Source organism: Tyto alba, unplaced genomic scaffold (assembly GCF_018691265.1).
Source record: "Tyto alba isolate M040663 unplaced genomic scaffold, T.alba_DEE_v4.0 Super-Scaffold_26, whole genome shotgun sequence".
In the NCBI taxonomy this organism is placed as follows: domain Eukaryota; kingdom Metazoa; phylum Chordata; class Aves; order Strigiformes; family Tytonidae; genus Tyto; species Tyto alba.
Genome location: NW_024881300.1, coordinates 9,293,121 through 9,305,149, shown reverse-complemented (window position 1 = coordinate 9,305,149; position 12,029 = coordinate 9,293,121). Strand labels below are relative to the sequence as shown.

Genomic DNA, 12,029 nt, shown 5'->3' with positions numbered 1-12,029 from the left:
ACTGCGCCGCCCGCGCCGCCCCGCCCCCGCCGGCGCGCCGCGGCCTCCCCATTGGCCCGCTGCGAGGAAGGGGCCCTCTCCCGGCCGATTGGCGTAGAGGACTGTGAGAGGCGGAGGAGCCGGCCAATCCGCTGCCGAATCCGGGTGCGCGTCGGGAGGCCGCGCGCCGCGGGCAGGTTGGGCGGGATGGAGCGCGGCGCGGTGCGCGGCCTGGCCGCCCGGCTGGGCATCAGCCACCCCTGCGCCGTCAGGTACCGCCGGGGCAGCTTCCCGGGGAAGGGGAAGGGCAAGGGCAAGGGGAAGGGGAAGGGGAAGGGGAAGGGGAAGGGGAAGGGGAAGGGGAAGGGGAAGGGGAAGGGGAAGGGGAAGGGGAAGGGGAAGGGGAAGGGGAAGGGCCCCCCGGGCGGCCGTCAGCGTGGGCGGGCGGTGTAGCTGCCGGGAGTCGCTGCCCTCCCCTGGCGCTGCAGGGGAGCCCGCGGAACGCGCGGGCTTATTATCAGTATTACATGTTATTATTAGAGAAAGGGCAGTATTATACTGTGTTTGCCGTCCTGTTCGGCACTCCTTTGCCAAAGCCTGTGCTGCAGCCGGGGTGTTGGGCTAGATCGGTCCCTGTCCTGCTGTTCTTACTGTCTTGTAACGGTGGTTTTGTTAACGAGGGCTTTTTGTGCTGGGTGTTTTACAGAAAAGCCGAAGAGTTTCTGCGGCTGGCCCAGGTGAAATGCACGGGATTAATGGCTCAAATGACAGCAACAAGTAGTGCTGTGATGTGCCTGGACCTAGCAGCTAGTTTCCTGAAACAACCAGTTGACAGAGTAAGATGCATTATATGACATGGCTGGCTGGTGCATTCTCCATAAGTCCACTAAAGTCATTGTTCTGTATAGCATATGTTGGGAGGAGGAAGGGGATAGCCATAACTGACTTCATCCCAGACCCAGTGTGCTGCTAAACACAGAATTAGAGCTTTCAGTACTCAGGGGTCTGAAACAGAGCAAATTGAGATCAGTGTCATAGTCACTTCACAAGTTGAGCTTGTTTTGTTATAGTTTCAGCTCCTCTAGTAACAAATGAACTACCACCAAGGATGTTAAATGTGTGTCCCTTTTAGTGTGGGAGGGAAGCAGTGGCTCCAAGGAATCCTCCATAGTGGTACCTGTAAAGCTCCATCTGCAGACCTGCTGGGTAAATAGCACTGAGCTGCCAAAATAATGTCTGGTACAACATGTGCATGATTGTCCATTCACAGAAAGAGGATAATTTAATTGGACCTGTCCTGATGAGTAGCATGAAAGTATTGCTCAGCTCTTCCAGTTGCCCAGATGTTGGTTACCTTTGTTTTTAACCACCTTGTGGTGACAAGGCAATGTCATATTATATGGAAGAGACAAACCTCACTTCCAGAGAAATGGTCTAAAAATAACACTGCATTAAAAGCTGTGGCATTCCTAGATGGTTAAACTTTCTGTGTGCACCCAAAACTTACATCATGCATTATACGAATTTGTTTAATATAGCAATTGAACTTTATTTTGTGGTGTTGTGTAGTTTCTTTCTAATCTATTTTCATTGCCCGAATAAGATGTCAAGAAGGTATCTTGCTAATTCTTGGGGTTTGTCTTTGTCTTCTTGAAAGAGCTATTTTGTTAAACTCTCTGGTTTGAACAAAACGACCTACCAGAGCTCCATGAAGTCTTTGGAATGTTTGCTAGAGGTGAACCCCAGACTGGGAATGCGAGACTTGGCTGTGCAATTCTGCTGCACAGAGGCAGTGAGCACCGCTTCAAAAATATTACAGAGGTGAGGAAGCTTTTGTGAGCACACTGGTAACCACCAGTACGAATCTATGTTCATTAGATGTGTAAAGAGCTTGATGGTTTGAAGGGCCATGTATCTCCCACTGACTAGAGTGGTGAGGTGAGTTCTTAGCACTGACAGTAGCCGTTTATCTAGGCCACTTTTTAGAATACATGTTAGAAAGACTTAATCTATGACTCTCTGTAAGTCATTGTCTGAGTCCCAGTTCTTCAACTGGGATTAGTATAAAAAATATAGGTCTCTTAGTCCCTGTATTTACCCATAGCATCACACTGTCTTCCGTTTAACTGCTGATCATGTCACAGTTCAGATGTAATACTCAGTAGAAACAAATCCTTCCTTCTGGAGAAGCAGATCTCTTACAACACTCAGTATTCTATCTGTAAAAGCAATAGGTAGAACACTTTAATGGAGATTCAGTGGATTTAACTAAAATTTTGCACTCTGTAACATCTACTTTAACAAGAGCAATCACTGAAGAGTTCTGTTCTGGAGCGCTGTCACCCTCATAGCACACGTTTAAATGCTGTTAGGGATTTAGAATATTCTGAGTTGCATGTCAGTGAACAAAGGCTGTGTATGCTTGTTGATGCTTAATACAAAAAAATGGCTTGGGGACAGGTAGACAATAAAAAAATAAATTTTTTAGTGCTGCACATCCATCATGTCACTTTCTATATTTAAGTCTTCATCTGTGTAATAGACATATTAGAGGAATCAAAGAAACTATAGTTCTACCCTCTATTATAAAATGGATTTATACAAAGCATCTCATTGTAACTTTTAGATGTAAGGTAGAGATAAAATTTCTGCGTGGATAGGGAGCACAAGAAATAGATTTTACTGACATGCCTTGATCCTGATCCCTGATTTAAAATACCTTTAATTCGAAAAGAGGAGGTGATCCTAATTCCCTTTTTTCCTAGTCTTTTGCTCTTCTCAACCAGTAGCAGCTGTTTCTGCTTGACTGGGTTGCAAAGGAGCAAGTACTCCAACAGGAGACCTGTTCAACCGCCAAGTGCCATGTGACAAATTCATTTCAATAACTTATTTTGAGGCAAATGCACTATGCAATTATTTCTGTATTGTTCTTTAGGTATGAATCCAGCCTCTCTGAAGCACAGCAAATGGACCTTGATTTCTCAAAACCACTTTTTATAACAGCTGCACTATTCACTGCATGCAAGTGAGTACAGCGTGAGGGATCTTTTATGGGCTTAAATGCCAAGTGAGACACCAGACAGACACAGTGCACCTGACTCATCCAGCATGTCTGAAGGGCCTTGCTTAGCGCATCCTGCTGCCCTACTCCTGGAAATGGAGACAGCTGTGGCAAACTAGGCCTTTTCTTACAGTGTGGTCTCCAACCTGTACCGCATTTGCCTTCAGGAGAAAGCAGAAGTATTGTATCAAGTATACAGAAAAGGATCTTGAGTTACTTATCCTAAAATAAATTAAATCTGTCTTCCCTGGTGTGTAAGGGGATGCTGTGGGTAACTCCATTAGGACATGTCCATGGTAGTGGCTGAAGAGCTTGTGTTAGTGTTTTGCTTTTCACTCTCCTTCCTCTCAGCCTAACCAGAACACCAGAATTCCTTAGTAACATTTTCAGATTTAGTGGGAATTTTTCTTCCCTTGTCAGGATAGATTTGAGCTGAACACAAAGCAAAAAGTGGCTTTTGCTGAGATACTGCTCAAGGTGCAAGAATGGCTGCTAGCTTACTTCTGAGCACCAAGAAGCAGCCATTCTGAAGGAAAAACCCTTGGGAGATGAGTACAGTAGCTCTAGGCCTGCATCAGCTTGGAAGGTAGGTGTCAGGAGCACCTGGCTCAGCCAACCCTCTGTAAGAATTTGCTTGCATACAAATATTTTCCTTCTCAGTATTATGCTCTGAAACAATCTTATGAAGCAATTCAGGTGCTGTGTAGTTGCACAGCTCCTGACAAATGTTCTCTTGACACAGGGGTCTCATTCAGCTTTTTGCAGTAGCAGGATTTTGTCCTGGTTCCCTCAAAATCTGAAAAGTACCTAATACAATTTCCTCATGTAACTTAAACTAACACTGGATTAATTTCTGAGCTGTATTGACTGAGTAGTGTACTGGTCTGTTTTTTAAGCAAGTTTGTTTCTGATTGAGACAAGGATTAAATAGGACAAAAACCTCAAGCCTACCTTCCTCATTCTCACAGCAGTGTTGGTATAGTAAATGTTACCTCACCTGAGTGATAGCTGCTGGAATGTTGCTTTGTACAAAGGTAACTTCACTTTCTTTTGTAGGTGTTTGAAGCTAAAAGTGGACAAAACTAAAATGTTGGCTACATCTGGGGTGAAAAAAGCAATATTTGACCGGCTGTGCAATCAGCTGGAGAAGATGAGCCAGCAAGTCAGCAGTAAGTTGTTTGGCTTTGATCCTGTAAGACAGCATACCCATCGCCTGACCTCACAGTGCCCTGTCCTTTTCCACTAACAAGTGATTTCATTCTGATCACTTTGAGCTGTTCCCTTTCAGCCAAACCTGCCCACCTATTCCAACATGTTTCCTGCAGCCTAGTTCCCAGTCGCAGGAACTACTTCTGGGGAAGTCACAACAGCTTAGCATGTGACAAGACCAAAACCAAATATTTTCTGTTCTTCTCAAATGCTCACTGCTCCATCCATCTACCACTGCTTCAATTTATTCCCTGCTTCTCCCATACTACTTGACCGGTCTTGGATTCCCCCTGCTTGCTTGCTTTCTGCATCCTGTTATCATGGCAACATGATACACAAATTAACATAAACATTTTGCTACCTCTGTTGCTTTGACTGACTCACTTCCGTGTTTTCCTTTCCCCCGCTGCAGGATTAACAAGCCTAAGCTCTTCTGGTAGCAAGTCAGCCATTACCTGACATATCCCCCTCCATATACAGTGGGCAGACATGAGGAATCTTTCTCACCCATTGTTGGACCTGCAGCACTCTGCACTCCTTTTCATGGAGGACAAAGATTGAAATACAACACATCCTGTTCTTATGTCCCTGCTCCTTCCTACTTACCTCGTTTTTCCTTTTCCAGGCTTTCATTCTTACTCTCCCACTGACAGTAATCTTGCTTCACCCTGTCGTCACACTTCATATCATGAAGTTTTCTGGAATGTGCTGCCTCAGTCCTAACAAAAAGCTGCTGTACTATGCCCTCGGCATGGATCTTCCCATAGTGCAGTGCCCTCTAAAAAACCCAAAACCTTACCCCACCACTAAAGCAGCTAAAGGCAGCTGGGAGTTTCTGTATCGGTTCAGGGAAGTGTGTGCATCTGTATACATGGATAGGCCCCTGCATGTTGTGGGCACCTATAATACAAAGTGTGGAAATGGGGTAGAAAGGGAAGAAATAACTGATAATCCTGCCTGAGTAATCAAGGAGGGTAGCAGTGTGTTTTTGGGTTATGGACATGGTGAATCATTGTGGTTACAAATGCAGCAGCAGTGCTAGTTAAAGTAGCCAACCAGTCCATGCAACCCTTGGGGTGCGATGGCACCTCTGCACACACAGCTTGGGCATCAGTCTGGACCAGGGGACAGCTCTGAGTGGGAGACAATACTTTTGGAAGGTGGCACTGCTACCAAAGGATTGCATGTAGAACAACACCCTTGGGGCCCCAAACACTGCTCAGAAGTAAAACAACTTACTTATTTTAGATGATGATGTTCCACTGGCTGCAAAGACACCTGAAAGCTTGAACATCACTGCAGAACACTGTGAGAAGGCAGATGGTAAGTTGTGTTTAGCTATGAACTAAAATCAGCTCACCAGAGCAGTCCTCAGCTTTATTGCTGCTTAATGATATTTTATCATAGAATCATTGAATATCTCAAGTTGGAAGGGACCCATACGAATCAAGTCCAATTCCCTGCTTCTTGTAGGACTACCTAAAACTAAACCATATGACTAAGAGCATCATCCAGACACTTCTTGAACTCAGGCTTGGCACTGTGACTACTTCCCTGGGGATCCTGTTCCAGTGACCAATCACCCTCTCAGTGAAGAACTTTTCCCTAATGTCCAATCTGAACTTCCCCTGACACAGCTTCATTCCATTTCCTCATGTACTGTATTTTAATTGTGTAAAATGCCATAATATTCAGCTCACACAGCAGCTTACTCCATTCTGCAAACCACTGGCTAATGAAAATACAAAGAGAACCTATCAGAAGGACAGTGGTGTTTATACGGAGTTGTTCTGGTGGAATTACGGCCAACTCTTCCGTTCTGACACAAATGTGAAGAGGTGACTGTTCCTGCAGGTGAGGGGAGCAGCAGACCCCAGGATTAGCCAATACAATGACAGACCCTGGGCTTGTGTCTGTACTTTTGCTCACTGCCATGGCTATTGCCAGCAACATACTGCCCATGATGGGCTGTCATAGATTTTCTCCTTCTCTCATAGGATCAGAAGATGATGAGGAGAGGCCATGTAAACGGCCAAAGACTGAAACAAAGCAAGACTATGAAGAATGGAAAAAGAAAATCCTGGAAAATGCTGCTAAGGCACAAGAGACAAGTAGGAGTACTGCCTCTGTAGTGCCGTCTAGTAATATCACTGCTACTTGCTCATAATTTTAACTTTCCCTCTGCCCCCACAAGTTCCAGTAGCATATGAGTGATGGCTGCCTGATAGCCAGCTAGTTTTATTTGTGAGCTGGTTCTTAAGTATTTAAGAAGGTTATTTTTAGTAAATGACACCAGAATTGAGGTGATTTCACAAGAAGCCTGTCTGACTACTTGCCCAGCTGGTACCTGAGCAGCTATGGCATTAGGTGGTAGAATAGCTTAATTTCTCTTGATGCAAGAAGCAGGTAACATTCTAATGCTGTGTTAAGTGTAAATAACTTATGGATTACATGCCCATGTGCCTCTGGCTGGAAGTAGTCAGTGGAAAAAAAAGAGGGAGGGGACTACCAGTGCCTTGTTAAACTGCAAAACCAGCAGCAGAATTAAGACTGATCATTTTTAATATTTTTTTTTACTGTTGAAGAAATGTTTAGTCACTGAGTTTGACTTATTTTTATAACCTGTATGGGACTGAAATCTCTTGTGCTTGTAAGGGGTCCCAAATATTCCAACAAACAATAAAGACAGTGGAAGGAAAAGCTTTGTATTATGACATGAGGTTCTTGGCACTTGTCATATATGAAATCCTTAGAGTGCAAAATAAAAGCCATACAGGAGATGTCTGTTCTTTAAGGAGGAAGATATGCAGGGGACAAGGATCTTACCTGGGTAACACAAATTTTTTGCATCTCCGAGTCATAAACAGCAAAGAGGCGAGAGTGTCCTGTCCTGTAGTTCTTAGAAGCAACTTCTGCTGTCCTACACTTCTGTCCCAGCTACTCAAACTACAATTTGTGTTAACTACATTTTGAAGGAAGATCACAACTTCTAGTTGTACAAGGCTGGTGTAACTATAATAAAGCCAATCCAAATCTTCTGCCCATTTCTCTTGCATGTTTTCTGTCTGGGGTGTGTAAAGAGAAGTTAATGTTCATAAATCCTCATTTCAAAACATCTCAGAAAACCCCGTGTTCATATGAAGCATGATATCTGACATCTGAGCATTTAAATTTGAAACACTGATCCCATCTAAGCGTCTTCTCAACAGTATTTTAATGGCTCATCAAACGCCTCGCTGCTGTGCAATAGTTGGTATCATTTAGCTTTAAGTGTCAGTTTGTCATACTTACTGTTCTAGTGACTCACAGGTCATGTGTAGTTTATCCTTTCAGCTTTTTTGTAGACCCCAAAGCAAAATGCACAGGATATGGGGAAATATCCTGGAAGGCTGCAGATGTGGGTTTCACTGTACTGCAGAACCATGTAATGGCTGCCAAATTTAAAGGAGTTTCTTTCTATTAGGAATGAAACAGTAATCCTGCTGGCAAGAGACACCTTCTTTTTGCAGGAAATGGAGAAGAAATACATACAAGACAGCAGAGAGCATCTATCTGTTACACTCTTAACAAAAAAAGAGTAAGCAGCACAAGAGTAATTGGAAAACTGAAACCCACTGGCTATTTCCCTTTTACTACTCCCAAAGCATAAAAAAGGAAATCACTTGAAGCCAACTTTACTTTAATTAGCAAGAGCTAATTTCATTCCAGAGGAGAGATCTGAAATGTAATAGTAACTGTTAGGGAATTGACTCCAAACAAATGCCTGATGTGCAGAGAAAGTATTGGATAATTAACCCACATTGAGTAAGAGCTGTAACAAAACATCTGCCGTTTAAAGTCTGATCTAATATGTAGCAGAGAATCCTTCGGATGGAAGAGAATCCAACCTTGTATATTAGCATTCTGTTGTTACGGCCTACTCACAGATGCTTTCAGGTTTGTTTGGGGGGTGGGGAAGGGTGTTTTAAACCAAAAAATTGAGGAATAGGCTTGTTCCACTTGCATGAAATTTATTAGTATTAATTCATAAATATACAGACCAGTTAATATAATCACTTTTAGCATGCAGAACCACTGTGGAAGAAAAACATGAACAAAAGTGGGCCTTCACAGAAGGTGATAACGTCAAGATTATTTCACTTGATTTTAATAATTCTTCTCTGTCTCAGTTCTGGAAATGCTGCAGAAGTCCAGAACACAGGACTATGCAAAGTGAGAAGCCCTACAGTGGAAAAGATAACTAGACTAGAGTAAGACAGTCTTACAAACCTCTTTATTAGCAACCAACACTTTTACTAATTCAAGGGACATGAAAGTCCATAAAGTTAAAGGGAGTTTTACAGTGGTTTGATGCCTTTGCTGGAAAGCTAGTTTTAGTAGTACTAGCTTTTGTTTTCCCTAAAAGCCCATCCAGCTCACACTGAGTTATGCAGAATCTAAAACAGGAAAGAAGGAAACCACAGGTTTAATAAATAATGTTATACTTCTAGCTGAGAGACTGTAAGTGGCTCCAACATCAGCAAAAAGTTTAAAATCTCAAATTTTTATTAAATCCAAATTATTATTAAAATCCCAAAGTTAGTATTGTGAAGAAAACCTTCGATGTTCAAGAGCAAAGTGGGGGAAAAAAAGGGCTTCAACCTCCTAACTGGGCTAAGGGCAGAGTCTGGCAGCACACTGTTTCCCCACCACTGAACAGCAACAAAACCTATTTTGTATATCACACCATATCAACTTCTCAGACTTCATTAATATTGTTAGAGAGGAGAAAAGAATCCTCAAACTAAAACTTACAAAATTACGGGCTGCGGTCACAGCCAATGAGAAGCATTTACTCATTTTAAATACATATAAAACAGTGACTGGAAATCTCTTCTTTTCTGGATAACATGAGTTTTTTTTGCATAGACCAAATGGTCATTGGGCGATTTTTATTTGTGGCAGTTTCACCTATCTGCTTCCAAACGTTCAATCAATTCAGCTCAATTCAACTCACCATAAGGAAAAGCAGCAATGGACTGACTGACTTAAGTTGCTTCAAACCAGGATTCCTCATATTTCCTAACTATGCAGCAACTATTTCTTAAAGGAAAGAGTATAATTAAAAAAAAAAATAAACAAAAAACAAAACAACAACAAACCAATAAATCAAAACCATTCAACTCTGAGTAGTTGCACTGAATCATCATCTCATTTGAGGGGAAAAAAAATCGTTCTGAAAAAATTACAGAAGAAAAGGATATCCAATTATCTTTTGTTCTAAGTAACAAACAGCCAAGAGACAAATTGTGCCACTGTTGTGGCAGTGCTCTAAAACTAATGACATACATCAGTTATGAAGGAATTGTCTTTAGATCCCATGCTTGGTGTGAGAAACCAGAAAACTGACAAGGTGTTTTCTGGTTTAAACACACCAACAAAATGCTGCAGAATCAAAGCCTTCAGCAAGAAGTCAGCCCCAATAACAGCCATGTTCTTCTATCACTATGTACAACAACTAAAAACTTGTAAAAACAAACAGGGGAGCTTCTGCTTTTAGAAATTATTTCAGTGCCTCTTCCTCGAGGCCCTTCTGAAACCTTAGCACTAACATACATAATATTTGAGGAGGACAGACCACAAACCTTCTGTTCTAAAAAAAAGGGGTAGAAATTATTGAAGATACTGGGTCCTTCCATGGCTTCAATGTCCATCTCCAAGAGTTGCAGATGCTTCATACAAGCTTATGCAAGCTTGACAGACATACTCTGAAATCTCTTCAGCCTGTTAGCAGCAGCCACCACATAAAAGTGTTTCTATGAACAAAACAGAACAGTCCAAGCATGAGTGCAACTGAGATAAAGGACTTTTTTTCTGTGGCTGATACGGATTTTTCTTCTTGGTAAATCCATTTACCTCTAGTGACCCACACCTTGCGTGGATTGCAGTGCAGAACAGCTTTGTACTGGGGAACCACTGATTACTGCAGAACAGACTGCTGGTACTAGGAACTTCTGCAGCGTTATTGTAAATTGTATAGCGATACATCTTTAGATTATGTATTTTTTAAAATGCAAGTGCAGAGGCCTGTGACCAAACAGCTGGAGTGCATGAATGGAAAAAGCGTAAGCCTCTGGTTTAACTCGTTGGCAAGGAATTAAAACTCTCTAGTGACAAAAGAAAAGGAAATGGTCCTCACTGAGTTTTCCTCACAATTCCACAGGCTTCTTTGTTACAAGATCACTGTGTTGAACTTTCAAGATCAATTATCTATAATCCAATAGAGATTCCAATAAAAATTCTTCTGTCTCACTTCATATAAAATTCAGTTCTGAAGGAGCATGGGGTTATTAGAAAGGTCGTGAAGAGTTCTCTGGAAGGGTTTAAGCCTAGTTTTTTCTCTCCCACACTTCTGCTCTGCACTGGGAGGCACAAAACTGCTTTACATTATATTCCTACTCCATAGTTACAACAGAACCATGCAACTGTTGTTGATGGAAAAAAATCTCTCCAATATGAAGAGAAAGAAGATTTAACACAAGCTAAGCTGCGTCTGAAGTCTTTGAACTTGTAAAGAAAAAACCATGAAACATCTAAACACCAATCAGGAGGAGTACAAATTGAAATCAAACTTGCTAAAAATAGAAGTAATACCATTCTGCAGAAGTAAAAACTTATTTACAACAGAAAAAAGACTTCCTAAACTCATGTTTACACGAAAGAAGACTGTGGACAAAAGTTAGCCAACATACAAAAAAGGAGGGGATGGCTCTGCCTGTGTGGAGCTGATTTTCCCTCTGGAAGTTGATTTGCCAGACTGTTTACTTACCTTCCATTTTCTGTGAGCCATGTAACTCTGCAGCAACAACTGGGACTTTAGGCGAAGCTTGGACTTCTTGGCTTTGGCAGGTAGATTGTTTAACCACTCGTGCTCCAGACACTGCGTTGCACTCATCCGGCAGCTGCGGGAGAGGGAATCTGCCATGTAAATCCAGCTACCCTCGTTGCCATTTTCTCAGTGCCCTAATGTTCCTCAATATTATTGCTAATGAAACTGCCTTAAATGAACCAACACAGTGGATGGAGATGAGTGGAGATGCCTCCTGAGGTGCTGTTCATCCCAGTGCACAGCATCCTAATGACATCCTGCACTCTCCAGTGTAAGCGGTGAGTGTGTGAAAAGGTGGGTCTGCAGTGGGTTGATTGAGCTGGCGTTAAATACTGTATTTTGCCTGTTTAGGGTTTGGATTTGGGTGTCATTTTTTCTCTTTGAAGCAGCAGCTGTACAGTTTCATGAGTTTATGTATCATTTTGTTATGTGAATGCAGCACTCCGCTAAGGGAACCAGTGCATACAGAAAATATTTGTAGTGTTATCTGTCTGTCCTAATAGTGCAGGCTTATTCCATGCCTCATATTTAAAAAGCACAATTTGTCTATTCACCCTAAACTTGAATCAAGGTAAACATACATTATATCCTGACATTCAACAATGGGCCCAAATGTGAAGGACTATCAAAAAAGATTTGAGAAATATATGATAGAGGAAGTCTCGGGGGAAATATGTTTAGAAAAAAAAAAAAAAAAGCTTAATTTGCCTTTTTTCAATACAAAAGCCTATGACTAACTCCTGAGCTTTGTCTGAACTGTCACTGAGATGATGAAAAGGTGACTCCTGCCTGCTCACACCTGATTTCAGTAGTTGGGGGAGGTAGGTACAGATCTTGCACAAGACCAGACCTACAGTCCAAGCACGGCAAAGGTGCCAAGTCTGTAGGAGAGCAGAGGCATCCATATACCTT

The 12,029-nt window shown here is 42.3% G+C and overlaps 2 protein-coding genes across 7 annotated transcripts in view; one reads left to right on the top strand and one right to left on the bottom strand.

The window, feature by feature from the left end:
- The first annotated feature begins 133 nt into the window (after positions 1 to 133).
- ORC6 (origin recognition complex subunit 6) lies at positions 134 to 7,293 on the top strand. 2 transcript variants are annotated; one of them, XM_032998051.2, is made up of 7 exons: positions 134 to 251; positions 686 to 716; positions 1,637 to 1,800; positions 2,915 to 3,004; positions 4,097 to 4,209; positions 5,498 to 5,572; positions 6,247 to 7,293. In XM_032998051.2, the coding sequence occupies exons 1-7, from the start codon at positions 187 to 189 to the stop codon at positions 6,414 to 6,416; spliced, it is 708 nt and encodes a 235-aa protein (XP_032853942.2). In that variant the 5' UTR covers positions 134 to 186; the 3' UTR covers positions 6,417 to 7,293. The 2 variants fall into 2 exon arrangements, with proteins under 2 accessions (XP_032853942.2, XP_032853937.2); XM_032998046.2 differs by having other exon boundaries at positions 135 to 251; positions 686 to 815.
- Positions 7,294 to 8,239: 946 nt separating this feature from the next.
- Positions 8,240 to 12,029, bottom strand: part of MYLK3 (myosin light chain kinase 3) — a 47,004-nt gene continuing 43,214 nt past the window's right edge. For all 5 annotated transcript variants that reach the window (XM_032998070.2, XM_042797493.1, XM_032998062.2 and 2 more), the window contains 2 exons: positions 11,058 to 11,190; positions 8,240 to 10,044 (listed from right to left, as the gene is read on the bottom strand). In XM_032998070.2, the coding sequence (XP_032853961.2) occupies positions 9,973 to 10,044; positions 11,058 to 11,190 (205 nt within the window). In that variant the 3' untranslated portion in view covers positions 8,240 to 9,972. The remainder of the gene's footprint in view (positions 10,045 to 11,057; positions 11,191 to 12,029) is intronic.

Coding starts and splice junctions, on each gene's coding strand:
- ORC6 (XM_032998046.2), top strand. CDS start 187: ATGGAGCGCGGCGCGGTGCGCGGCCTGGCCGCCCGGCTGGGCATCAGC. Junction 816..1,636: donor TGAAACAACCAGTTGACAGA/GTAAGATGCATT, acceptor TCTTCTTGAAAG/AGCTATTTTGTTAAACTCTC. Junction 5,573..6,246: donor ACACTGTGAGAAGGCAGATG/GTAAGTTGTGTT, acceptor CTTCTCTCATAG/GATCAGAAGATGATGAGGAG.